General features: G+C 41.1%; 1 protein-coding gene across 3 annotated transcripts; it reads right to left on the bottom strand.

Annotated features, from left to right (window-relative positions):
- Positions 1-26,622, bottom strand: KIF23 (kinesin family member 23). Of its 3 annotated transcripts, XM_050967552.1 has the most exons (24): positions 26,277-26,622; positions 22,866-22,935; positions 21,532-21,660; positions 20,234-20,339; positions 18,628-18,764; positions 18,159-18,268; positions 14,831-15,001; positions 13,637-13,678; positions 13,082-13,194; positions 12,825-12,946; positions 12,210-12,312; positions 11,751-11,830; positions 11,542-11,661; positions 10,902-11,061; positions 10,062-10,229; positions 9,554-9,711; positions 8,933-9,106; positions 8,171-8,350; positions 7,454-7,762; positions 5,077-5,307; positions 3,848-3,930; positions 3,375-3,456; positions 3,185-3,255; positions 1-905 (listed from the first exon to the last, which is right to left on the bottom strand). In XM_050967552.1, the coding sequence occupies exons 1-24, from the start codon at positions 26,285-26,287 to the stop codon at positions 890-892; spliced, it is 2,946 nt and encodes a 981-aa protein (XP_050823509.1). In that variant the 5' UTR covers positions 26,288-26,622; the 3' UTR covers positions 1-889. The 3 variants fall into 3 exon arrangements, with proteins under 3 accessions (XP_050823509.1, XP_050823507.1, XP_050823508.1); XM_050967550.1 differs by lacking the exon at positions 13,637-13,678; XM_050967551.1 differs by lacking the exons at positions 7,454-7,762; positions 13,637-13,678.
- Positions 26,623-27,459: the final 837 nt, after the last annotated feature.

Here is a 27,459-nt window from a genome sequence, read left to right as displayed (position 1 = left end):
TAAGAGCCATTGAATAAAAGTATTTATTTTAACACATTTGCAGATCCATGCGTAATAGAATTGTCACCTAACAAGTGAGCATATTACCTTCACCCCCACATCTGCTGATGTAATCAGCATCACATAACAGTTACTCATTGCACAGAATTGAATAGGTATGACACCAATTCACCATTATGCACTGTATCAAGATTCCTGCTTTTTGTCATTAGGCTGTCTCAAAGACAGAAATGAGTTTCAGAAGAGGATTGTATATGTACAGAACACTGTCAGTCCAACAATTAAGTCCCGTCTCTTATTGGATAATTGTTCTGATGGGTAGTTCATATTAATAATTGTCGCTAAGTATAATAAAAACCTGAATGGGCATAGAACTATTTCTAAAGTGCATTACTGCAGCTAAATAAATAGCAGCAATTGTGTATTTTTTTTTCCTTTTTAAAAACAACCATACAAAGGATTGTGACCAAACTTGAAAAAGTTTTACACTGTAAAAAGAAAACCTGGCAAAAACACAAGACAAAGGCCTTGCATGATTCAGTCCACAAAAGATATAGAATATCAAGAGGCTCTCACACACACAAAACAGAAGGCTCTCTTCAGAGTTATCCATAATACACATCAGGGCAAAAAACAAATACGTTGGATACACGCACTTCCTCAGAATATTGAAAAAAAAAAAAAAAAAAAAAAAAAAAAAAAAAAAAAAAAAAAAAAAAAAACACCTTTCCCTTAGCTGCTTGCTGTCCAGCACAGGCTGTTATAAAATGCAAGTCTGCAGCGTTAGCATAGCACTAAATTTACCAAGACTTCACTGGCAGCAAATTCTGAAGAACTATTAAAATCCCCATTTTGTGAACAGTATTCCAGTACAACAGTGAATTCCAGCTCATGGTTTTCTGCGCCTGAAATAAAAAACACACAAACACTCTCAGCTCAAAGTTTTGATTCTCACATCATAACTTTCTATAAAAGTGGTCAAGAATGTTACTTAGATTTACATAGTCTGTTGTATGAATACAAGTTTTAAGCATATATAGTGATGGAAAGACAATCAATTGGTTAGACAACTATGCTAAAAGAAGTGCCACAGGACTCTTTGTTGCCTTATAGACTAATAGACGTCTTGGAACATGAGCTTTCGTGGGCGAATACCCACTTCGTCAGACGCATGCTGATATTCACCCACGAAAGCTTATGCTCCAAGGCGTCTGTTAGTCTACAAGGTGCCATAGGACTCTGTTGCTTTTTCCAAATCCACACTAACACGGCTACCCCTCTGATACTTGACAACTATGCTATGGATTTTATTCAACGCATCAGATCAGGGAGCAACAACTGTTAAGTTCACAATGTGCTTTTGCATAGAGTTCCTACACACACAGTACAACGCAAGACTGACCCAACAGGCAAAGTGAAGACTTGATCCTGCTCCTCTAAAAGGCAGTGACAAAGCTCCCACCCATGTCAATCAGGCCCCAAGATTACATGGAAGGGGGCTTTGAAGAAAAGTTTGTACCATAGCAGGATTACAAGGGAAATGTTTGTAAACAGATCTAAAATTGCAAGTCTTCCGACCAAACATTCCCAAGAGCGCCAGATTTCAAATGTATTCCAGCACTGCTATTGGATTTGTACAGACAAGTGTTCCTACTTGGAGCAGTGTACACCATAGAGTGAAGTCTAATGCATTAGCTTCTTACAGTTGTTTAGCCTCTCTATTTCGAGCTGAAATTTGTCAAGGTTGTTTGGTCATTATGGTATCATCATCCGTTTCTATCCCGCCAATCCCCTTTTTGCTTCATGAAAAGCACTTTTACCTCTGAAGCCCTCTCTCCTGCCTGTAAACATCGTGTAAAACTGCAAGCTTTCTTCCCCTGAGCTGAATGGATCACTTCCACAGCACTGCCAGCACCTATCTGCAAAAGGCCAAATCTGCAAGTGAACTCTGTTCTCCAGCGGCTAGGCTACCAGACTACCTAATAAGTACTTATGCTGTCAGCAAGTGTTTGAGACCCAGTCTTGCTGCTTATGAAGTTTCATGTCTAAACTATCATTTGTTTGAACTCTGGTGTTAGAAACTGGGACTTCTACATGATTTCAGGTGAGTTTTCTATTTATATAGCGAGATGGGACCTTTAGATTCACAAATTCTCCAGGTTGAGATTGAGCTACCCAAGAAGCCTCAGGCTGTCATCTGTGAATTCAGTAGGTGGGACTCCAGACTCTGAACAGAAGCAGGGCTTCTCTGGCAGGGCTTGGGCCTGTGCTTCTCCGCTGGAAGCTTTAGGTACCCAGTCTGGCAAGTGGTAGTTGGAATTTAACACGAGCTACATCAACTTTGCCATCAGATTGTTGAACACTATCCCTCTCTCCAAGGTCCCTTAAACAGTTTTTGTAAACTAATAAAATGTATTTAAATTACCCTCCCCTCCCACCATCAAGCAGAGATCGCGGATATGCCCATTTGCACTGCAGTGTGTTACTAACATTGACAGGCACTGAGATTCCTTTAATACTTTGCAACCTTAGATGTATAATGGCCAAAAATCAGGGCACAATATAATAACTTCTCTTCACTTCTGTCCCTGAGACACTGCTCCATCTCTGAGCTGTTGGGAAGCCAGTGTTCCAGCACAGGTTTGTGGGCCCACTCAACTGCCGCTGAAGACATAAGGTATTTACGTCAGATTTTACTATCATGCCTCAGGCCAAGAGTTCCACGTGTGACCGGTGATTCTGGGAGCCCAGCTTGAGATATTTTACAGGAAACTGATGTTCAAAAAGTCGGCCCAACTCTGAACGTCAGACTCCTTTCAGGCTTATCAAGTTGGGTACCCAAAAAAGTCACTGGTCATGCTAAATTTGGCTTCAATCTCCGTATTTTAGGCCACTTTGTCATTCCAATTGCCATGACACTTAGTTGTCTCCAGTTGTCCCTTTGGTGACATATCACTGCTACTTGATAATCTGAGTCAGCAAGAGAACCCATTCACATCAGCAGAGGAGAAAGAGTAAATGGCTGGAACCACAAAGTGGCAACGCCACCAGGTTTGACATTTCAGGATTTAATCCTTACCTTAAAGCTGGTAAGACTTGAGGGGAATAATATTTTTCCATCTAAATAGCATTTAGAGAAAGAAAGCCAGAAGCTCTAGTTATGATAAGTTAATATGACACCTACTTGGGCTGAGCATGATGCTGATATCCAGGTCCTAGATTGGATCCTGCCCTCATCTCCACAGCTACTGAACACTGGAAAGACACGTGCATTAGTCACTGCTGCTGCATGAAGCCAGTGAAAAGATGACACTTACTGGCGTTATTCCAGATTCACACCAATGTAAGAATCTGGCCGCCTACTTGTAACTTACTCTGGTTTCTACATCTGTCCATTCAGATTCCGCAGCGTCTTCTGGTGGAGTAGGACTTGAAGGTGATGATCTTCGCTTTCGACTGAAGGAGGCAGAGAGATGAGTTAGTCCTGAAAGACTGCTATATACAGCTCAATAGGTCTGCTATATACAGCTCAATAGACTGTCAAACAAGTGACTGCACAAGCCATTATCTAGAGACGGTTCGCTCATCTGGAGATGATGAATAGCTTCCTGTACCCCAAAACCCCAGCAGTGTGCCTGCACTGCCTGTAGCTGAAGGATTTACAAAAAAATCCTTACCTCAGTTTTACATATATTAAGCCAGTAACTCCAGTTCAAAGTCTCAGCAACTTCATTCTTCTGAAGTTTCTCACCAGACCACTGATAGAGTTAGAGTCAGAGCTGTGCGCACATTCTGGGGATACTAGGTTCTTGACATTATTGCAATTATAAAATTAAATGTGACTGACCCAGTTGGTGATTCTTGTTTTAGAGTCTCTATATCCGTGAACTGGACTGCCTGTCCACCACCTCTGGTTCTGTAAACATCACCCTGAGGGAAAGAAACGAACAAGTTACTTACAAATTAATATAATTACTTGGATATTATGTTTGCACAGAAACGTGAATTGTGGCCAACTAGTATGTGATCTCAGCATTAGCAATAACTACCATTTCTTTCAAGGAAGCTCATCGATCAACCCAGAGAACACAAACACTTAAGCATGCACGAGAGTGAACCATCAGCACATGATGTACCCAGAGGTTGTCAGCTGTCCCCCGAAAATGGGGCAAGAAATTCCCAAAACAGCAGATTACAAACACAACTGAGTAAGGCACAGTTTCAATGCTTTCATTTGCCAGTCTAGACAGGACTGTAACTGTGTTGGCAGATAGGAGAACGCCTGGGATAAGTGGGGTCAACAAGCCCTTGGGGTAGCATGGAGGAATTTTATTTAAAAAAGTGACAATGACATAGCAGTCAGAGCTAAAAGAAAACTGCAGCTGTTTTATCCACTTTAAAGTTTACCACAAGAAGTACTTATGAATGCTGTTTCTTTGGAGGATTTTTTAAGTGACAACAATTGGCATTTCCAAGAAACATGCTGAAAGCAGCCATCTGGCTGAAGAGACATCTTTTGTGAAACTAGTGGAGCCCCCTGGCACTCAAAGCCTACGCTGGAACCTAAAGCAAGCTGGGAGTTTGCCAGACTACCACTTGGAAGCTACATTCTGAAAGCGTTAGATTTCATATTGCTGCTTTGTTGCTGTGGCAAGATGGGAACTGGCTCACGCTGCTAGAGGAACGAAGCGACATCACTTCAACAAGATGGTCAAACCTCCGCAACTAGGCTTCAAGAAAGCCAGTGGCAGTCACAGGCTTGACACATCCACTGATTATGGATGGTGTCTTACATAATGGGCTAAAAGATCATTTTATTATGGTAGGTGCAGTTTCTTTTTAATCAAACTGATGCAGATGAAACTTGGCATGCAAATATCTAGAAGAGCACATTCAAGTACGGTAAGTTTACTAGAAATGTTTTCTAGAAACTGAAGTGTCTCCTACCCCCAACATGCAACTTCCAAAATCACAATCAACAAAAGCACTTCAAATCCAACACATCCTTATGCAACTAAGATCAGAAACTCTGGATTAGTTAAGTACGATTTGACAATACAAAGGTATTTGCTTTACCTTAATCAGTTTAGTTTCAATCTCCCCATCAGAAGCTAGTTCCTGGTGCGTCAGCATGTACTTGTCACACTTAGCTAGTGTCTTTTCGTTTGCAGCTGCTACTGTGATGGCATGGGGGACATGGGGCTGCATGACTGTTTCAGTGGGCACATTAGAAGGTGGCTTATGATCTACCCATCTCTCCCCCGCTGAACGTGATCGTCTGTGTCTGAGACGAACTGGAGGTGCAGTCTGATCAAAGTGGAAAAGGAATCAGAAGAAATAAGCATAATCAGTAGTTAAAGTGCAGTTTTTCGGGCCTGGTTAAAATGTATTTAGATGAAGACCAAAATTTCATGTCTTAAACTTTTAATCAGAATTGATTCTGCAGGGAACCATTACTGACACACTTATACAAAATTGCTATTAAAACACCACTTGGGCCAACTCATATTCTTTGCAGTTTTAATTAAGTTCTATGTAGTTGGATGGATTCCTTAACTAGAACTTCAGACAAAAAGGATTTGAACTTTTTTGCAGCAGCTCTCAAATGTCCAGCCAAACTATGAGTTCTACACACATTAAAAACAGGCCTGAAAAAGCAGTTACGTAAGACAGTTTCCATGGATACATTCCTGGGTCAAATGGTCTGTTTCTCAGGTAATCAAGGGAGCAGATTCACGGCACAGGTTTTGGGAGGTGTTACTTCAGCAGAGTCACTCAGAGATAGGAGACCTTAACTGTGTTACTGGGTAAATACTGTGGAGAAGGAAGAAGCTTGACATTAGCCCCCCTTTCCAGAGCGAGATTTTGACCCATCCAAAGTACACAAGACCCCTATTCAGCCACACAGTGCACTGTCCCCATTAAATGCAGCTTTTTTCTCCCATCATGCGAGAGTTTACATTATCGAGAGAATGGCACAGGTTTAAGAGAAGTAAGATGAAACTAGCGAGACCACTGGTATGGGTAAGTGTTCCTCTGCCATCAGGCTCTGGGAACTAACAGCTGTAAGTAGTAAGGGGAGATTTTACACTTCTGTCTCACACATACACCCAATGAAAATCCATTTCACTAGTGACATGTGGCAAGACCACCTGACTCAGACCCATGGACACTAACCCGCATCCACTGCACTTCCAAGAGCTGAGCATTGATTACGTTGTATTTTAGCAACAGGTGTAAGGCGTACAGTGCACCCTCTTGATAGGTCTCTTCTTAGTAGTCCCAAACACTGTTTACAAGCATCTATGTTCTTATCAAAACTACATGCTGCCAGGATGCAGAAAGCAACATTAAGATTTGGGCAAATAGAAGTTTTCAAGGCTCACCTAAAGCTACCCCGGAAACCGTGCGTTTTTTTGGATGGGTGAGTGAAATGTTCATTTTTCCATTGGCAATTTTTTGAGACAGTTCTGAAAAGCTGCCGAAGGAGTTTAGATCCTTAAAAAAGGGTGCACTGTATTTGACAGTAGACACTGTTCCTTAACTTGCTACCAACAAGGGTTAAGATATACTTTAATTTGAACGGCATTAGTATGAAAGCATGTCACTTGCATCAAACAGTCTCTCTGTAACAGGAACTTTGATGAACAAGTGTGTCTAGATTGTTTGTAATATAATTAAGGGAGTCCAAGATATGGATTCATAATGTAATAGAGATTTTGCTCCTGTTTAGAACATCTCAGAATAATCTGATATTTGTCTATTAGTTTTACCTGAACCCCTGTAGCAAGAATGTGATGATAAAGCGTAGAGTGTTAAGACAAGCATCTCCTTGTGATGAACTGGTACAGAGAAGAATCACTTAGACAAATTAAAACTGAATGAGAACTGCAAGTAAAACCACCACTTTTATTACAAATATTCAAATTTAGTAAGAACATTTTAACGGTTGTATGAATCCCAGACTCAGCCCTTTACAAGCGAGACAGCTTGTCCAAACAGTTTCCAGCTGATAAATGAAATTTGCACAAACAGCTCATGAGACCTTTAATCTGCCCCAAAATGACTCTGGCAATTTGCAGACTGCCAAATAAGTTTAAGAGACAGAAATGGAGACACAAAGAGGTTTATAGTCAGAAAAATTGACTATAATTGTTGTTCCTGGAGAGAGCTACACACACGCTGACAAGACACAGACATACTCCTTTAAGGGCTTTTATATGCTGATTTTAGAAACCAAATTAGACTGTGTTTTGCAAGTGCTGCAACACACAACTTGGAGGCAGCAGTCAAGCATGGAGAAAATTTGTAAAATAGGGTCCAATTCCATTTCAAGGGTGAGCTTACATATGGCAGAACACACTAAGCTTAGCAGTTGTTGGAGAATGGTAATTTTCTGAGCCATGGCAACCAAGCACTGCTACATGTAACCATTGCTAGGAGTAGCACTAACCCTGCAGCATTGGTCCTCTTCTAGTTCTATCTCATCTCTACGGCTGGGGACCTCAATGACTCCAGTCCAGTGCATCCCTCGCCTTCTGTCTGACACATTACAGTTTCTATTTTGCTCTGGTTCCTGTTGTCTACTCCTTGCCTTAGGTGTGCCAATGGTATGCTTGCTGTATGGAGGAATTTTCTGCTCCCACTCCGAAATACAGGATGCCACAGAAATGCTGCTACAAGAGTTAGAGCGTCTATGCAGCTGTGGCTGGCTCATGAGAGGTTGGCTGTTAGGGACTTGAGTAACAAAGTTACTAGAAAACTGAAGAAAACGGGAGAGAAGTTAGTGAACACATACAATTTTGAACTGGTAACAAAGTAGAACACTTTTCAGAAATCATCCTGCATGGCTGACTTGCATATATGCAGAGAGTAATCAACGCAAGTACTTGACATAATTAGGTGTTTCATGGTCAGCTTTAAAAAGCCAGGACACTCTTTCAATTAGTCAAGTGTAAGGTAAGAGAGCATGCAGAGACACACCACACCGGAGGAAAAAAGGAAGGAAAAAAAAAAAAAAACCCTTAAGGAATTTAGTAGAGCCCAAAATGTATACTCATTCCGTTGTCCCATTCCCAACAACTAGACAGAAAAATAATCAGCTACATTTAGCTTTATAAAACTTGTTTGTCTCTGCACTGACATACAAAGAGATTCATATATAACATACTGGTGCTGGCGGCGGGGACACGGATCTCTGAAAAGCTTTCTCCCGGTCCTTCTCCCGTGAAGGCCTCTCTGGTTTTTCATTCTTTGGTTCAGTAACAATAGCTTTCAGTTGCTTCAGTTTCTCATCTTTGACCCACAGCTTGTTCTGCATCTCCAGCTGTTTTGCTGCAACACGGCGTTCCTGCAGGTGAGAACAGGGTGAAGGCTATTGTTTTAAATAAAGATCAAATTATACAAGCATAAGTTATTGTGATGAAAATTGAACTGAGGAGAGCTATTTCAAATGGAATGAAGTCTTTCCAGCCACGATGTAGACTCGTCAAAGCACTCACTATGTAAACTAGGCCTGGCCAACTTTCAAAGCTATCTAGCATCTGTAACGTCCTAATTGAAGAACAAAGTGATTACATACATTTAGTAGCCCCCATAGCCACTACAATATGAGCGAAGTCTCTAGCTCAGGTAATGGATCACTATAGCAGGTTGATTCCTCAAAAGCTATTTTTCCCCCCTACACACACATGCAATTGCAAGAAAATTTGCTGTTGCTAATGTACCACGGGAAGAGTACCGTTTACATCAATACTCTACTAGAAAAATTCTACCTCAGCATAAGATCACACATGTCAAATTTTAAGGTAAGAGTGGATGGTCTGGTCTCTCTCAAAACTGGATACACAAAGAAAAATTAACTTCAACCTTAGCTTGGTACAAGCAGCATTGCTCCATGAAGCATTTCTAACAGATACACTAGCGTACTTACACATTCCTTCTCCCATTTCATTGTTGTCTCTGTCACCATGCCTTGCAACCGTGCTTCCAATCGACGCTTATCAGAAGCCTGCCGCTGCAATTTCTGACTCTTGTTTTCTAGCTCTTGCTGCAAATTACGTTTGTCTTCTTCATAAATTGTGGTCGTTTTCTCTAAAATCTCAATCTGGAGAAAAGACCATAGCAATTTCTTTTACATTTCACATTTAATTGCTCACGAAGCATTTTCTTGAAGAGGTGCACGATAGAGAAAAGGAGCTAATCATATTTTAAGATGCTTTAGAACACAATCAGCGATTTTAGTACAGACATAAACAAACACTCCAGTAAGATGCCTTTGAAATGTCAAGACAATTTCAGAAGTTTCTAACACATGTTTATCGATTTCTGGTTTTCTTGAAAGAAACTTAACCGTAACCACATGCTAAAGCCAAAACAAGACCGACATTTTGAGTAATATCCCCACCAAATAAAAGAAAAAAAACCTAAATTATTTTGAGAAAACCTTATGTGGAAAAACTTCTGGCTTTGATTTAAAAAATTGCCATTTGCTAAATAGGGTATAAGTTTTGTGCCTAAGAACTGAGTAATTTCAGATTATGCAAGAACAAACCTTGTACTCTAATGTTTTAGTTTTCTTTTCCAGTCGTTCAATCTCCATTTTCTGTCCTGCTATCATTTTCTCCTTTTCCGTGAGTTTTCCTTGGGCGTAGTTTTCCTTGGAAACAATGCTGCTATCAAATTCTTGCAGCATAGTTTTAAATGCGAGCACTGGAACAGATTCAGACATTGTAATCCATTTAAATTCACTTAGGGAGAATCTTTGCACTCCCACCCCAGAACATTAAACTAGATCAACTTTTGCCTCTTCCCTGCAAGCTTGAAATATGAAGATTGCCCTATTTGCTTGCTGACACAACCTTGCCAAAAGTCTGATTTATTACATCAAACCACAATGAAGTTTTTGAAGAATCACTCGCAAATTTAGGCAAACAAGATATGTTCCGCCACGTGCCTACTGGGATAGAAGATTCGCTATTTTACCCCAGATGCTTTGCACAACTGCCTTTCAGGTAATAGATTAGCAGAGGAATGGTTTCACATGGAGAATCCATGCTCACCATTTTTGGTAAACTCCTCTGACAGCATCTGCCGCATTTTGTGGCGTTTCTCAAGGACTTCAATCAGCCTAGGAAGTGTTTGGTCATCATTCACATCCAGTAGTTCACATGATGGTAACGGAGGGAAGTTCTGCAGAAGCATTTCTGCAACAGATTGTTCTTCTGTTTCTGTAAGGATTTAAAGCAGACAATCCATGACAGCAAGCTATCCTAAAAACATTTCAATATTATAGCGCACAGACTGAAGCCACACACTCACTCCTCTCATCCCAAAGCATTTTGGAAATATAAAAGCCAGAACATTTTAATTGGGAAGAGTTTCCACCACCTAGATGCTAGCTGATCAGGCACAACTGTACCAAAAGAAGGGTTTGAATGTGACGTTACTGCATATGATAAGTGTTTCAATAAGAGAAGTTATAAACAAAAGGTAGGCGTAGAGGGAAGCTTGGAAAAATTGGGAGAGATTAGAAGTCCTCTGAGCATAACATTTTTTTATCCCATTTAATAATTATTTCTTTGTCCAAATATTGCTGCATTTCTATATCCATGACCTCCCTCAAGGGACAGGATAAGGGAAAGTTAATCTAAGTCTATCATCACTATATTAAAAATTGACCTTGTAACTAGTAATATGTGCACTAAAACCAACTGTATTCATTATAATTTATAACCCTGCAGTATAAACACAAGGTAACAAATATACTTATGACTGTATTGTATAGGTTAAGTTATAGATTATGTAAGAGATTTTTGATTTATTTTAATGTCTTTTCTATTAGTCAGACTGGATCAATAAGTCTGTGCTATGAAACCATGTAACATCATTCCAGGTTTTACCTCCGCTGATTGGGCCACCTCGAATCTCAAGTTTTCGTGAGAGTTCATCCTTAAAGGCCTGGTTTCTAAATCGGCGTCCGGGGGTTAAGCCAAAAAGTGGTTTATCAACAGGTCTCGCAACTTCAACTTCTTGCGTCATTTCTGCAAATCGCATGACTTGCTAGGATAGAACAATATTCAGTTTTAGATACTCTGTATTTAGTTACCACAATCTTTAGCCTCGTAAGTACTAAGATACATATTAAAAAGGACATTATCAAATTGAGATGGCTTTTAAAAACCAAGTTACAGGTAGTTCCAACTACTACAGCTCCAGCTCAGTTTCCCTGGTGGTTTTACAGGGGCATGCGTGTCTTCCCCCTCCAATGCTGCCAACGAGGGAAACGGTGAAAGTGACTATACAGAGTGATGGCAAACAGTTAATGCCTAGAAGAAACGTGACTTCTTTCAGTTATAGTATTCTCCAATGCCATTTTTAAGAGTAGAGAGAGTGTGATCCTTTCAGTTTTGTTCCTTGTGAGACAAAGTGAGAGGTTCCCTCCCCTTTATATTTTCTATCTCTTCGTATTCATTTCATTCGTTTAGTGGGGATGGGATGGGGTGGGGAGAGGAGAAAGAGGGGAAATCAGGTGCAAGTTACCAAGCTCTCCTCATAGTCCTCGGCCTTGGGGTTAACGCACACGATCATACGCACTTTTCCTTCTCCATCAAAGTAGTTCTTGAACAGGTGGGTTAATTTGGAGTCTCGATAAGGGACCATCTAAAAAAATTGAAAAAAAAATCTAACCACATTCTCAAGCAAAAGTCTTGACAGGTTAGAAGACAGAAAGGAAGGGGGTTGTTGTATACCTTGTTGGTTCCATACATTTGGTTCTCCCGTAGAACTTCAATACATGTTCTTAACGTCATAAGTGACTGGTTAATGTTACCTGGAAGAAACAGAGCTAGTGTTAAGCACTCAGTTGGATGTGCCCTCCTCCGTTACAATATTCCAAAATTAGTGACCAGGTTATGCCTAAAATAGTATTGTTTGGGGGATAAACTATTCTGATTAGATTAGGAATATCTCAAGCCTTTTCTAGTTACATTAAGACAACAAGTAAATGCTACAAAGAGTGGTGTCCAGCTTTCCAGACAAGGGGATTTAAGAGAGTCCTTTGACTTAATAGAACAAAAAGACACCCCCAACAGGATTTTCCCAGGATTTTTATCTTGAGCCAGGAGGCATTACCATACAACCAGCTTTCTAGTCCACAAATAGTTGAATATGAGCATATAAGCAACAGACCACCCAAACCAACTATGCACCTGCTTCCCGTAGTCTGTTTCCTTCAGCTTTTGTCCTGTTCGTTCTTTCACTTCCAGCTAAATCAACCAAGGACAGCTGGCTTAAAGTTATTTGTTCTCTCTCCTGTTCAAGAAAAAAATAAAATGTTTAATACCATTTGCAACACTTCCCCAATACAAAGGGATGAAATAAAATTACATGGGACTTGTAAGCCTTACACAACTGTTCTAAGTTAACACTTAAAGGTTAGAGAGAGAATTGAAGATCTCTCTTATAATTATGTGAGAGGCTATGAGCACCTAATGGTTTAGTGCTCTAGCATTCCAGGTTCTGGAATTCATATTCCACCTCCGGCAGTCTCAAACTACTAACGCCTTTCACAAAACCTCTCCCAATTTCTACATGCTTAGTTTTTGTGTAAGAGTAGCCAAGACAAAGAGCAAGAGAACAACAAGCTTTGCTTATTTCGTTAATGCTCACCTTGACAGAGGGAGCTTTGACTTATGAGGCATTTAAAAAGTGCACCTGGAAACTAGTAATTAGAATGTCCCAGACAGGAGCCATTGTCTAGGCAGGTCTCCGCCCTTCCCACATGCCCATTGTGCTCTTTTAAATAATCAGCCTCTGAATTTCACCTGCAGGACATTATCTCCATCTGCATCCAGTGGTGCTTGAGCCAACTTAATCATAAACACACTGTGAGAACGACTAGATTCGCGATTCAGCTGAGTGTTAGCAATCCGTCTCTTCTTTTGACCTGTTAAACAAGAGACTCCTTTAATTAGAGTGGCAGATCTGTAGAGGTCATGCAGGTCTTGATGCCACAGGATTTCTACTGTACATGAAGGGATTTACATGACTAAAGTGACCACTACTTCTGAACATTTCTTACCTCTCCAAAACACTTCAAAAGCTTCTTCAGTAGATTTGACCTCTACTTCGGTGCATCCTATAACATACATGTTGTGATTCTGGTCCTCACGGAGTACTTTGGATTGTGGAGGTCTGCAAAGAGCATGGTTTAGATCAAGATGACAGACAGTAAGGCTTTTAAAGCAAGCACCATGCAAATCCTTATGTTTAAGGATCGAATTCAACCTAAACACAGATGTCAAACATTCTCCCACACCAACAGGACGCAGAGCCAATACAAATGCATGGCGAAATATTTAGACAGGATTAGTTACACTTCTGTTATTGCTTTGCTTTAACTCATAAGCCACATTGAATTGCAATGCACAGTAGGCACTAGGAGGCTGGAGGACTACTGCTACTCTCCTACATGCATAAGCTCATACAGAAGCATGTAACAGATTTCAACAGCATTATTCTGAATTTGCTAGAGAAGCAGAGAAAGAGATGGGGTCTGAATTTATTTACAGCAACACCATACAATAAATTCAGCGTCTCCAATTTTAATAGAAGGGACAATATGCTGGGCACATACATAAAATCACCATTCCGCACAGGAGTGTTGCGACTGTTCCACCTATCGAAGGAATAGGGTAAAATATTACAGCACCCAAAGCAACCAGCTAACATTTTAATCGTTGTAGTTCGCACAACGGGAAATAATGTAAAAGTTAAGACCAATTTATAGAAATGTTCAACAAGATGGTGATCCTCTAGTGAGAGCTTAACGAGAGGTTAAACAAAATAATTGTAACTCTCCTCTTAAAGCCTCATGACATAGCCAATATGCTCTGTTGGTTTGTGGACCCTATTCAGAGAAGGAATCCAAAGAGATTAGATCCAACGACCTCAGACCAGAGTGATGGCAATTCTGTGTGCATTAATTGTTCTACCATAAGTGTGTCAAGTTTCACAAAGATATTTGTACACCAGTAGCTATTTGCGAGAACCTTAATTTTAGACCCATTTAAACCGAAGCACAAAGCAGAGAGTTAATGTGGAGACAAGACAAAAGTTTAGAGGTGCGCTTGTGTTGTCCCTAATGAGCATTGTTTTCCCAAAAGTTCACAAACACTGCAGCAGTGCGAGGGAGCTCATCCAGAGGCTGCCTCCAAAAGCCAGAGTTTCAAACTGACATCTAGCATTTCTGTTCCTGTTTCAATGAAGTATAAAGCTGATTAACAGTGAGTCATGTTCACCAAGCCAGTATCAGTTTCTTTGGAAACAGAAGTAGGAATGGCAGCTAAGAAGTTGTACAGATTGCAAGTTGTAGTCATCAGCTGAGAGTGCTGTTTGTCAGATACCAGAACAGGTTTGGGAGTCCTGCACATTCCAAGAGCCTTAAAGTTCCTCTTTTGACATTCCCTCTAGAGCGGGTTACAATTTAGCACTAGCAACAATACACCTATTCTACAGTTTTAGGCCCTGCTGTAGAAACTTAAACAAGCCAACTCCACATGACATCACAGCTAGTTCCCATTTTTCAGATGAGGTTGAGGCAGACTTGCACAAGGCTATAGAGGCTGTCAGTGGCAAAGTTGGATTTAACTGTCTGATTCAGAGTCTTGTATCCACAGCCCTGTACCCACTATTCCTTTCTTGAGTAATCTCGTTTGGACTCAAGACAAAAAGTGGTGGGGGTTGTGAGCATGTCTCGAGGTAATCCAAATAAATTACAACCTGGACAGATGATTATTGCTCAAAGAGGTCTATTAAAAGAAACACTTACTTTGGTTTTATTGGATCGAAGGGAATTTCCTCCAACAGGTCATATATGTAGTTATTGTAGATTTCAATATATGAGACAAACACACTGTAGACATTGTCTTCTTCAACCTCTTCCACTTTGCAATGATCTCGTACACTGATCATATCAGCAAATTCTGGATCTATTTGTCGTCTGTTAAAACATGTATGACATTATTACAATAGAGCATCTATGACAAGCGGATAACTCATCACATATACTCTAGAATTAGAAGCTATATTGAAAGCAGCACAGTATCAGGAAACAAAACTGTCTAAGGCTATGTCTACACTGCAATTAAAAACCTTAGCTCAGGCTAGGGCACCATTTAAATGCAGTGTAAATGTTTTCAGGCTTGGGCTGGAGCCCAGGCTCTAGTACCCTATGAGGGTCCCAGAGCTTGGAATGCAACCTGAGCCCAAACGTCTACACTGAAAGTAAACAGTTCCATAGCCAGAGTCAGCTGGCATTGGCCAGCCATGGGTATATAACTGCAGTGCCAAAAATGCCCATATTGAACACTGATGCCAGGTCTCCTCCAAAAAGATCGACCTAAAGCACTTGTGAAAGCAGTAAAAAGCTTAAATATAGTCACGATTATTATTATATATTGTGATATAAAATTTTCAGATGCCATTGCGTTACTTAGTCAATTATCAAGCAGTTACAGTCAGTCAGCCCTATGCAGAGCTCATTAATACTTCGTACTTGTAGCATCTTCCATTCACTGAACTCAAAAAACACTTTTTAATTTAACATACCTTTTAGTAACAGGAAAGACTAAAGCAGAGACAGTTTAAGTGACTTAGCCAAGGTAATGCTACGAATCATATTGCAAAGACTAGAACCTAGGTTGCAAGTACTCGGCTTTAAATGTTGACTAGACTATCTTTATCTCACCAGAAGATAAAGGAAGAGTGATATATTAATGCTTCTTGAAAATGGCAAGCAGTGTTCATGAAGGCCATCTAAGTCATCAAAACTCAAGTTTTAGAAGGACATAAATCAATAGAGACAAGGTAGGTGAGGTAATCTCTTTCATAGACAAATTTATGAGATTACACAGAGCTCTTCTTCAGGTCAGGGAAATGTACTCTGAGTGTCACAGCTACATAAACTGTCACAGAAAAATGAGAAGCCAAAAACACCATATCACCTGTGAGTGAACACTTCTCACCTCTGTATCAGATGTTCCAGTCCTCAACCTCAAAGGAAACCTGCACAATACCGTCAAAAGCAGCCTGAGAGCTTAAATGCATAACTTTTCTAGATACTAAAAATCATGTACTGAAGTCATAAATTGAGTGTCTCTGTTATTACAACAGTCTATAACCTGCCTCCCCTGCCAGTTCTCCCCCCTCTTAATACGTGGAGAGATGTTAAAGGGCCACTTTACCTTGAATGGTCCCTTACAATGTGTTAATTATTAGGGCTGTTGATTAATTGCCGTTAACTCACACGATCAACTCACAAAAATAAATCAATCACAATTAATTGTAGTTTTAATCACACTGTTAAACAATAAAATACCAATTGAAATTTATTAAATATTTTGGATGTTTTTCTACATTTTCATATACATTGATTTGAATTACAACACAGAATACAAAGTATACACTGCTCGCTTTATATTAATTTTATTACAAATATTTGCACTGTAAAAATGATAAACAAAAGAAAACAGTATTTTTCAATTCACCTCATACTGTACCGCAATTTCTTTATTGTGAAAGTGCAACTTACAAATGTAGATTTTTTTTTTTTGTTACATAGCTGCACTCAAAAAACAAAACAATGGAAAACCTTAGAACCTACAAGTCCACTCAGTCTACTTCTCATTCAGCCAATGGCTAAGACAAACAAGTTTGTTTACATTTACCGGAGATAATGCTGCCCACTTCTTATTTACAATGTCACCAGAAAGTGAGAACAGGATTCACATGGGACTTTTGTAGCCGGCACTGCAAGGCATTTACGTGCCAGATATGCTAAATATTCATATGCCCCTTCACGCTTCGGCCACCATTCCAGACAACATGCTTCCATGCTGATGATGCTTGTTTAAAAAGAAAAAAATGTGTTAATTAGATTTGACTGAATTCCTTTGGGGGAGAATTTTATGTCTCCGGCTCTATTTTACCCGCATTTTGCCATATATTTCATGTTATGTTACAGTAGTCTCGGATAATGACTTGGCACATGTTCATTTTAAGAACATTTTCACTGCAGATTTGACAAAATGCAAAGAAGGTACCAATGTGAATTTCTAAAGATAGCTACAGCACTCAACCCAAGGTTTAAGAATCTGAAGTGCCTTCTAAAATCTGAGAGGGATGAGGTGTGGAACATGCTTTCAGAAATCTTAAAAGAGAAACACTCCAGTGCAGAAACTACAGAACTCAAACAACTAGAAAAGAAAAATCAACCTTCTTCTGGTGGCATCTGACTCAGATAATGAAAACGAACATGCATCAGTCCGCACTGATTCGGATTGTTATCGAGTAGAACTCGTCATCAGCATGGATGCATGTGTCTTGGAATGGTGGTTGACGCATAATGGGACATACGAATCTTTAGCGCATCTGGCAGGTAAATATCTTGCGACGTCGGCTACAATAGTGCCACAAGAACACCTGTTCTCACTTTCAGGTGACATTGTGAACAAGAAGCGGGCAGCATTATCTCCTACAAATGTAAACAAACTTGTTTGTCTGAGCGATTGACTGAACAAGAAATAGGACTGAGTAGACTGAGAGGCTCTAAAGTTTTACATTGCATTCAAAAATAAAACAGTTATGTACAAAATAATAATTCTACATTTGTATGTTCAACTTTCATGATAAAGAGATTGTGCTACAGCACTTGTATTAGGTGAATTGAAAATTGCTATTTTTTTTTACAGTGCAAATATTTGTTATAAAAATAAATCTAAAGTGAGCACTGTACACTTCGTATTCTGTATTATAATTGAAATCAATATATTTGAAAATGTAGAAAAAATGCAAAAATATTTAAATAAATAGTATTCTAGTTTGTTTAACTGTGCGATTAATTTTTTCAATCGCTTGACAGCCCTATTAATTACTTATTCTAAATAATCTGTTCCTCCTTGTATTTACCTGTGACACTGACTACCTTTCCCAGACCTGAAGAGCAGGATTGTGTATCTCAAAAGCTTGTTTCTCTCCCCAGCAGAGGTTGGTTCAATAGAAGATATTGCCTCACCCACTTTGTCTCTCTAATATCCTGGGACCGACACAGCTACAACATTTCATACATATGTATTAATACATTATTTCATTCTACTTACTTGCCAGACGGAGTCTTTGGAATTGGCATGGCATCTCTTTTTTGACGCTCTAATAAAGCATCAACTTCACACTGCACATCCACACCGTTCTTGTCATCAACTTTAAAAACCTGAGGGTAGCAAATGGAGTTAGCTGTCATGTGACGATCTTAAACACTGGAAAAGGCAGGTTGTGGAGAGAGTTAGTGGTGATAAAAATGTCAGCACGATAAGAGTGAAAATATGACTAATGAAGTAATTTGGTCTGACTACCCCAGAGATCATTTCATTGACATGCCATCCTGTAGTCATTCTCCTTTTTGTCCAGGCTCTGCTTCTGATGCAGATGTTTTGTTAGATTAATTTATTTCAAAAGGATTGTAAGATTACTCTTACAATTTAACTATTTGGAACAGAGAATAACTTTGTGACTGTATTTTAGGCTGTTACTGGGAAAGTTTCTCTTAAGACTTAAAACAAAGCAACTCACAAATCGCTTGGCCTGAAATGGTCCTATGCTGTTGAAGATCATGTCTAAGCACCGGGGAAGAAGTCCTCCATCACCAGGAGAACCTGTCATTGTGTGTGTTTTCCCACTACCTGTCACACCATATGTGAAAAGGAGACCTAGGAGTAAAACAGTTACAGTTAAATATTCCTAATTGGACTTATTAACTAGAAAATGTTCAACTTGAACTGTTACTTGAGCCTATCCAATAAAGAGAGAGGTTTTTGGGGGTGGGGGAGGGAGCGAAAGACGTCCTCATTTGGAACGGTTGGCACTAATACTCAAGACATGTTGGTACCATCCCAGGGGTGAGAAAGGAAAGAGAGTTAGTCCAAAAGGAGGAAAGATCACAGATGCATGTCTTCAGTGCAGTGACTGCCCAGATAGCAGGACTGGGCCAGCCAGCGTGAAGACATTCTCCCAGCACACTGTAATGCTGCTCAGGACAAGGCTAGCTGGCACTAGCAGACAGATCTCAGGAAAGTACTAGAAACAATCCATTTTTAATAAACTCTAGTTGCTCAGAGTCCCCCTTTCTGGTTAAGTACATTTAGAAATGAGAGTGAAGGCAGCTATTTTGACCGTCACTTAAAACTTGACTGCGGGAAGCTTGGTTGTTTTTATTCTGCTCTGACGAGCCTCAGATACAGCAGCCAGATGGACCTGAAGAACTTGGCTTCATGATATCAGTTAGTTTTTGATAGTTCACATGAGCCAATCACCAAATTACCACCACCATCTAGCTCTTTAGTAGTACTTTTCATCCTTAGATCTCAAAGCTCTTTTCAAAGAAAGTTGGCATCGTTATCCCCATTTTACAGATGAGGAAACTGAGGCATGGGGGAGAGAGACTTCCCAAGGTCACCCAGCAGGCCGGTAGCTGAATCCAAAGTAGAACATAGATAGAGCACTGGACTGGGATTCAGGAGACCTACTAGGTCAAACTGCTTGCCAATCATGACCTTGTATCAAAATGATACAGGGTCATGATTTTGTAGACAAAAGCCTCTACAGTTGATTGGTATGCAAGGAAATTAAGCCTCAATATAAATATCTTGTACGCATCTGAAACAGGAGTAATTTAGAATTGGAGGTGGGGGTTCTTTGCACTTTGTTACAAGGAAGTAGTCCTATTCTTTCATGAAAATAGGAACAATTTGAAGACTTGTTTTCAGCAGACAAACTGAGAATCCTTGATAATTTGGGGGAGTGTCAGAATAAGTGAAGTAAAGCTGAAGAAAATAAGTACACCTCTACCTCGATATAACGCTGTCCTTGGGAGCCAAAAACTCTTACCGCGTTATAGGTGAAACCGCGTTATATTGAACTTGCTATGATCCACGGGAGTGCGCAGCCCCTCCCCCCCGGAGAGCTGCTTTACCGCGTTATATCCAAATTCATGTTATATCGGACCACATTATATCGGAGTAGAGGTATATCCTTAAGTTTTGAACAGCCTTAACAGTGGTTTAAAGAAAAAAAAAAAAAAAGATTTCAAGAGAAAGGAAACCAAACAAGAGTAAAAAAAAAAATGGTTTTTAGCTATGCAGTGCCACTACAGCTTGTTAAATACAAAACAGATGCATACCATTTTTCCCATGAATGAGATCTTCTACTAGAGGTCTAGCCACCACATCAAAGAGTGTTTTCTGAGTGACAAGAGTTCCAAATACTTCCTTAAACGTATACTGCATCTGGGGAAAAGAAAAACACATTGATGTAAATCTGGTTTCTAGATCTCTCTCTGCATAACTAAAACTCTGCTTTTCACTAGCCTAGCAAAAGGGCAAAGTAGATTTTTTAGTGTAAGATTTCATAGAGACAATCACATTATATGTGTATAGGGCTGCACACAGAGTAACCGTTCAAATTCTAGTAAAGCCTAATACTAAAGGCAACCACATTATACTTCAGGGTTAGGCAACCTGCGGTACATGAGCTGATTTTCAGTGGCATTCAGATCCGGGGGCCTCTGCATTTTAATTTAATTTTAAATTAAGCTTCTTAAACATTTTTAAAACCTTATTTACTTTACATACAACAATAGTTTAGTTATATATTATAGACATAGATAGAGACCTTCTAAAAACATTAAAATGTATTACTGGCACACAAAACCTTAAATCAGAGTGAATAAATGAAGATTCTGCACACCACTTCTGAAAGGTTGCCGACCCGTTATACTTAAACACATGCTGTAGTATCAGGACATACCAATCACCACCATGTTTTTCCTCTCTGTCTGCCATCTTTTTAAAGTTAGAATACATGCTTGCTGGACCTTTGTATGTGTTCAGGAAGTACCAAGCACATTCCAGACAGAAGAAAAAGCCACCCTCCTTCCCCCAAGATAATAAGAGGTTAGAATTGTGTTTGAGTAGGAGGATGAGGAACTGGATGTGTGCACAGTGTGGGGTCCCATGATGGAACTGAAGAGGAGCGTGTTGTGGAGCTGCAAAGCTGAAGCCTGTTTCAACATGCATTGACGTCAGAGGGATTCTTTCCCCTGACTTCAATGAGCATTAGATCAAGCCCTTGACAGTATGTTAACATATTATGTTTGGGAATTTAAGGCATGCGAATTGAGGTTATTGTGGATGTTAATTGGTTAGTTCTCTGATTTTTAGCAATTGAGTTTAAGCCATTTAACCGTAAATTAAGAAATTAGTGTGAGAATAAATACATAGTTTAATCAAACAGTTTACAAAAAAGTGAAATACAAATTTTTAGAAGCCAGCCCTCTGTAGATTAATACATGAACTGTATGGCAAGCCTATAATAAATAGATTAAGTCCAAAGCTTGCTGGACAAAGTCAGCATGAGCATTAGCTATCAACTTGCCCGTTTTAAATTTGTTTCTACTGCTAGTCTTAAAAAGTACTATACCTCCCTGTATTCCCCATTCCGGAATATTCTGTATCCATCAGGAGGATGAATCTGAACTGTTGTTTCACTGATCACTTCTATGCAACACTCCTGATCCTGAACACTTAGGGGACGCACCCTGCAGTACACCTGATGGAACAGAAGTAAGTTTTCTTAGAATAAAAAGTAGTAACAATAATAAATAATAATAATAATAAGCCAGTCTACCCTTGTTCATTTTTTTTTTTTTAAACACAGTAATGTGAAACTAACATTTTGACATTTGCCACTATAGTTTACACACACCTTAGAAAGTTACAAAACATTTATACATAAAGTTTATTTTAATGCCCCAAGACATTTGGTCAATTGAATCTCCATTAGCTAACCATTCCCACCTAGTGATATTTTTGCCGTGTACTTCATGCTGTAGAATGCTTAATTTGTTCTACTTTAAAGTCACCAAAGGAATCATTTTATTTCAGCATCTTATAATTATGTACCAGATAATACGTACTTGACAGTACACATGATTTACCTAAAAAAAGAGCCACATGAAGAAATTCTCTGGCTGCTTCTCTTCAGAAAAATTCCTACTATGGCAGTGACAGGAGAATTTTAAGACCAACAAAAAAAAATAAAAATGTCCAGTGCCATTATAGCAGATTAACAAAGTCGCTCTTATAACAGATTTGTATCTACTTCTGTCACTTGCCACTGTATACTGACAGTGCTGCCCTTGAAAATCTTTCTACTGTAAATTATCACACAAGAGTCCCACATTTACGTTCTGGAGCACACACTGCCCTTGTGGGAAAAGGCCTGCCTGACAAGTGCCTCCCATCAACCCAGGAGTGCCACTGAGAGATTCTTATGATCTCATCCAATCCTTGTTGGCAAGAAGTAAAGTTATAACTCAGGACCTTGAGCCACTGCATCAGTGAAAGATGAGAGGGGAGTAACTCTGCTCAGGATGGGGAAGAAGAGAGAAATTGAGGGAATAGTTTCTGCCACTACATGGCTTTCCTTCCCCTACATTCCCCAGAACCACAGATGGTATTCACCAGAAAGCAAGCAGAAAAAAAAACACTGAAGAAATGGATTAGAAATGCATAAGCCTGACTGCAACAAGTGGATTCCAAAAAGACTTAAGCACAAGCATAAATATGCCTGTACAAGAGGAGGGGATGTAGAGGTTGCTTTCACCTCATCAGCATTATGTCAGGCACACACAAACTAAGGAGACCACAGTTCTAGTAGAAAGTTAATCATAGAAATTACCCTCTCAAAGCTACAGCAAGTTTGCTTTCCGGTTGACCGCAAAAAGAGCAAGACAGGAAAGCAAGCCACCTTACCCCAACTGGATCTTTCAGACTTGTGTTGGATGACTTCTTTAGCACTGGTTTTCTAGGAGTTTTAGTTCTACTGAAAATAAAGAACTGAAAGTTAGACTTGTCATCCAGTTACACAATTCATATATTGATTAGCATAGTTCTACCTAAAGAATATTAACTTGCCTCACCTCAACAATCTTTTAGACTAACTTTCCAAGAAAAATGATCTACCTGCATCTCTTTAGGAAAAAATTGGTCACTTATGGAAACAGGACACCATTGCTCCAAAATGGCAAGTCATATGCTCCTAAGGCCTTGTATTGACTGTTGAAGGCTTTTGGTTTTGATTCTTATCTCAGGGTAAAAAAAATATGAGAGCTATACCAAGGTATAGTCACAGTGAAGACAAGGTATTTTACTTTTACCTGAGGTAAAATAGAGAGAGGTCAGCATCGTCCTGTATGTAATACTTACTTAAACAAGGATTTATTATAACACTGCAAGCACAGACAGAAAAATGAACTTCTTGCTACACCTCCCCACCAATCAGATATAACATAACTACTAAACTTGGACAGATTAGATTTTGTAATCGATAAGTGTCAAATATCAATTTAACCATAAACACACAGACTAAAAAAAATACTTCCATCGATGATCATCAAAATTTACAGATAGGCAAAGAAAAAAATGCTGCCTGAAAACTGTTTGATTTAAGACTATTTACTATGTATATTTTGACGTGTGATGTTGACAATGTGTTTTAACAGTATAAAGCATTAACTTTTTGAATCAACATTTGTCATTAATTATTGTCTGACCAGCTCCCCATAATTTCCTGTAATTGTAAAAATCTAGATTAAAAACATTTAAAAATAAATATTACACATTTTGGCAGATATGATCTATATATCAAATTCCGCCAAGCCTAATAACAGAGAAATTAATAATTAATAAATAAAAATATGTTCAGAACCCCCTCTTCTGGTCTTCAAACAACCCCCAACCTCATCATCGCAAGTAAGTTACCCAGAGACCAGGACTCACCAACTCAAAGCAGTAACAGAACCTGCCAGAACGACAGACGCAAAACCTGCAGACATATCTCCACTGTTATGAACATCAATAACCCAACATCAAACTTTTCAAGATCCATGGGTCCTACACATGCCTATCACAACATGTGATGTACCTGATCCAGTGCACTAAATGCCCCCAATAAAAATTATGTGGGTAAAAACAAGCACTACCCTCTCAAATGACACACCAAAAAAAGATGACACACAAACACACTATATCACCCAAGGGCAAACATTTTTCACAATACAATCACTCCATATCTGATCTCTTAGTCCTCATCCTCAAAGGAAACCAGCACAATGCCTTCTATGACAAGTCTGGGAGTTTAAATTCATAACTTTGCTAGACACAAAAAAAATCACAATCTTAATAAGGATACTGGACTTATGGCTTGTTACTGCAATCTGTAACTCACTAACCACCCTTTTTTTTGTCCTATGACTCCAGTGGTGTTAACAGCCACTTCACCTTGAATGGTCCCTTACAACATGTAACTACTTATGATAAACAATCTGTTCCACAATGTATTTAGTTGTGACACTAAGTACTCTCCCCAGAGCAGATGAAGAACTCTGTGTAGCTGGAAAGCTTGTCTCTCACACCAATAGAAGCTGCCCCAGGAAAAGATAATATCTCGCCTATCTTGTCACTCTAAGGTCTGGTCTATACTAGGGGGAGGGATCAATCTAAGTTACGTAGCTGAAGTCGACGTACTTAGACTTACACACTGCAGTGTCTTCACTGCCACTCCCCCATCGACTCTGCCTGTGCCTCCCGCAGCGGGGGAGTCCAGGAGTCAACAGGAGAGCACTCAGGGGTCGATTTATCGCATCTAGACTAGACGCGATAAAATCGACCCTTGCTGGATCGATTACCGCTTGCCGATCCAGCAGGTAGTGTAGTCATACCCTAAGGCTTGGTCTACACTACAGAGTTAGGTCAACATAAAGCAGCTTATATTGACCTAATTATGTCAGTGTACATACTCCAGCCTTGCTCCCGCCGATGTAAGTGGCCTACTACACTGCCATTATAACTCCACGAGAGGTGCAGGGCTTATGTCAATGTAGTCAGGGCGACTAGTAATTTGTGTAGACCGGGGTAGGCAACCTATGGCACAAGCAGCAAAGAATCCTATGGCACCTTATAGACTAACAGACGTTTAGAAGCATGAGCTTTCGTGGGTGAATACCCACTTCATCGAATGCATGCCATGTATTCACCCACGAAAGCTCATGCTCCTAAACGTCTGTTAGTCTACAAGGTGCCACAGGATTCTTTGCTGCTTTCACAGATCCAGACTAACACGGCTACCCCTCTGATACTTGAGCCTATGGCACGGGTGCCAAAGGTGGCACGTGAACTGATTTTCAGTGGCAGTCACCCTGCCCAGCTCCTGGCCACCGGTCCAGGGGGCTCTGCATTTTAATTTAATTTTAAATGAAGCTTCTTAAAAACATTTTAACTACCTTATTGACTTTACAAACAATAATAGTTTAGTTCTATATTATAGACTTATAGAAAGAGACCTTCTAAAAATGTTAAAATGTATTACTGGCACGGGAAACCTTAAATTAGAGCGAATAAATGAAGACTCGGCACACCACTTCTGAAAAGTTGCTGATCCTTGGTGTAGACACTGCATTACTTACATCCACTGTCAGCTGTCATTCATGCAGGAGCCGTGAAACTAACAAGAAAGCTGGGCTCCTGGCCACAGGGGAGCTGCGTGTGGGGCTGACAGCCTCTCAGCCCCCCACGCTGCCACTGTTAAGTCAGTGGAAGCGCTCCTCGTGAGGATGTGCACCATGGACAAAAGGAGGGTAGCATGGACATGAACCACTGCAGTAATCACTGTGATGGTTGTAAGCTGACCTAACACGGGTCAGCTTACAGTTCCAGTGTAGACATGCCCTAGGGCCAACACACAAACAAGCCTCATAATAGAGACGAGGTGGGGGAGGTAATGTGTTGTACTGGTGAAAGAGACGGGCTCACAACAGAGCTCTTTGTCTGCTCGGGCACACAGGGCTACGCCGCCACTGCAAAGCCTAGGAACATGCAAGACAGGGGCCTCACACGAAGCCAAAGATCCAGCACCCTGCAGGGGCGAGGCCGGGGCTGATCACCGCACTAGCCGCCTCGGGCTGTGCAGCGCCGGTTTCCCCCGGCGGCAGCGGTGCTGTAGGGGATGGTCCCAGCACCTGAGAGACGGGGGGAAGGGGTTTCTCAGGCCCGACGCTGGATGCACACGCGGGGCCCTTGCCGGGACAGGGGGTGACTCTGGCCATGCAAGTCCCCGCCCTCGGGCTGGGCTGGGGGGGTCCCGCGCGGGGCCTGCCCCATACTCACGCCGCCTTCATGGTGCTGGGCCCTGGCCGCGGGCCGCGCTCTCGGGTCCCGGGACGGTGGCCGGGCGGTGCTGGCAGGAGGGTCGGTCTCTCGCTCGCTTAGTGATCATTCGATTTGAACTTTCCCTCCGCTCCCATCGGCCCGCGCGCTGCTGTGATTCAAATCCGGCCAATCAGAGCGCGCCGTTCGGCGAGCGTCACCACGCAACGCGTATTGCGTGCCGCAGCGTCACGGTCAATCTTCGTCACCATGGAGACGCCGACACTAACGCGCAGGCTCCAAGTAGGGGGACAAGGCCCGGAGGGAGGAGGCCGGGTCCCAGAGGGGCTGCGCGGCGGAGCGGGGACTCAGGGTAGGCGGGACGGGACGGGACGGGGTAGCTGCGCCGCAGGCCGCGGGGGCAGGAGCCCGGGCTCCAGCGAACGGCGTAGGCCGAGTGAGTCCCGGGTAGCGCTCGGGGCAGGCCGGGGGGTAGAGCTCCACCCGTGTGGGGTGCGGAATCGCTGCCTAGGACGTGAGCCTGGGCGGGGTTCCGGTTGCAGGGCTGTTGGATGCCGGGGAGCTGGAGCCGGGTGGGTCCGGCCCTGGGCCAGGAGCGGGACACGGTGGGGGAGGTAACGGCTTCTGTGGACTTAGAACAACATAACCTGAAAGGTGCCCCCCCCCCTTCCCTCCATCGCGGGCAGGCGAGAAGGTGCCATCCCAGCAGAGTGCCCGGAGCCTGAGCCTCTGCAGCGGCCTTCCTCCTGGTGACAGGGCCGCGCCTTGAACTTACTGAAGCCAGCTGTAAACTGTTAATTTCTTCTGGCAACGGAATCTCCCTTAGGGAAGTATCCTTAGTGCCGAAACCTGAAGTGTGGTAGGACACGTGACAACATCCAGGAAGTGGACAAGCCCCATGAGGGACCCAAAGGAGGTGAGGAATGGGCTAAATGCCCTAACTTCGTGTTATTATTTAGTATAGTAGTTATCCACCATTTATTTAGATTTATACAAACTATAAGAAGAATAGTCCATCCAGTGCTCTGGGCACCCTTGAGATAAATATATCGATATTTAAATACACAAAAATAAGCTGATGTATCAGTTTTCCTAGATCAACTTACACAACAATAGTATGAATATAGCTGAAGTTAATCAATCCCCTGAGTTCCACCCTCTGCCCTACTTGTTTGTTCTGGAG

This window comes from Gopherus flavomarginatus, chromosome 9 (assembly GCF_025201925.1).
Source record: "Gopherus flavomarginatus isolate rGopFla2 chromosome 9, rGopFla2.mat.asm, whole genome shotgun sequence".
In the NCBI taxonomy this organism is placed as follows: domain Eukaryota; kingdom Metazoa; phylum Chordata; order Testudines; family Testudinidae; genus Gopherus; species Gopherus flavomarginatus.
The sequence above is the reverse complement of the archived record's forward strand: the minus strand, read 5'-3'. Positions and strand labels throughout refer to the sequence as shown.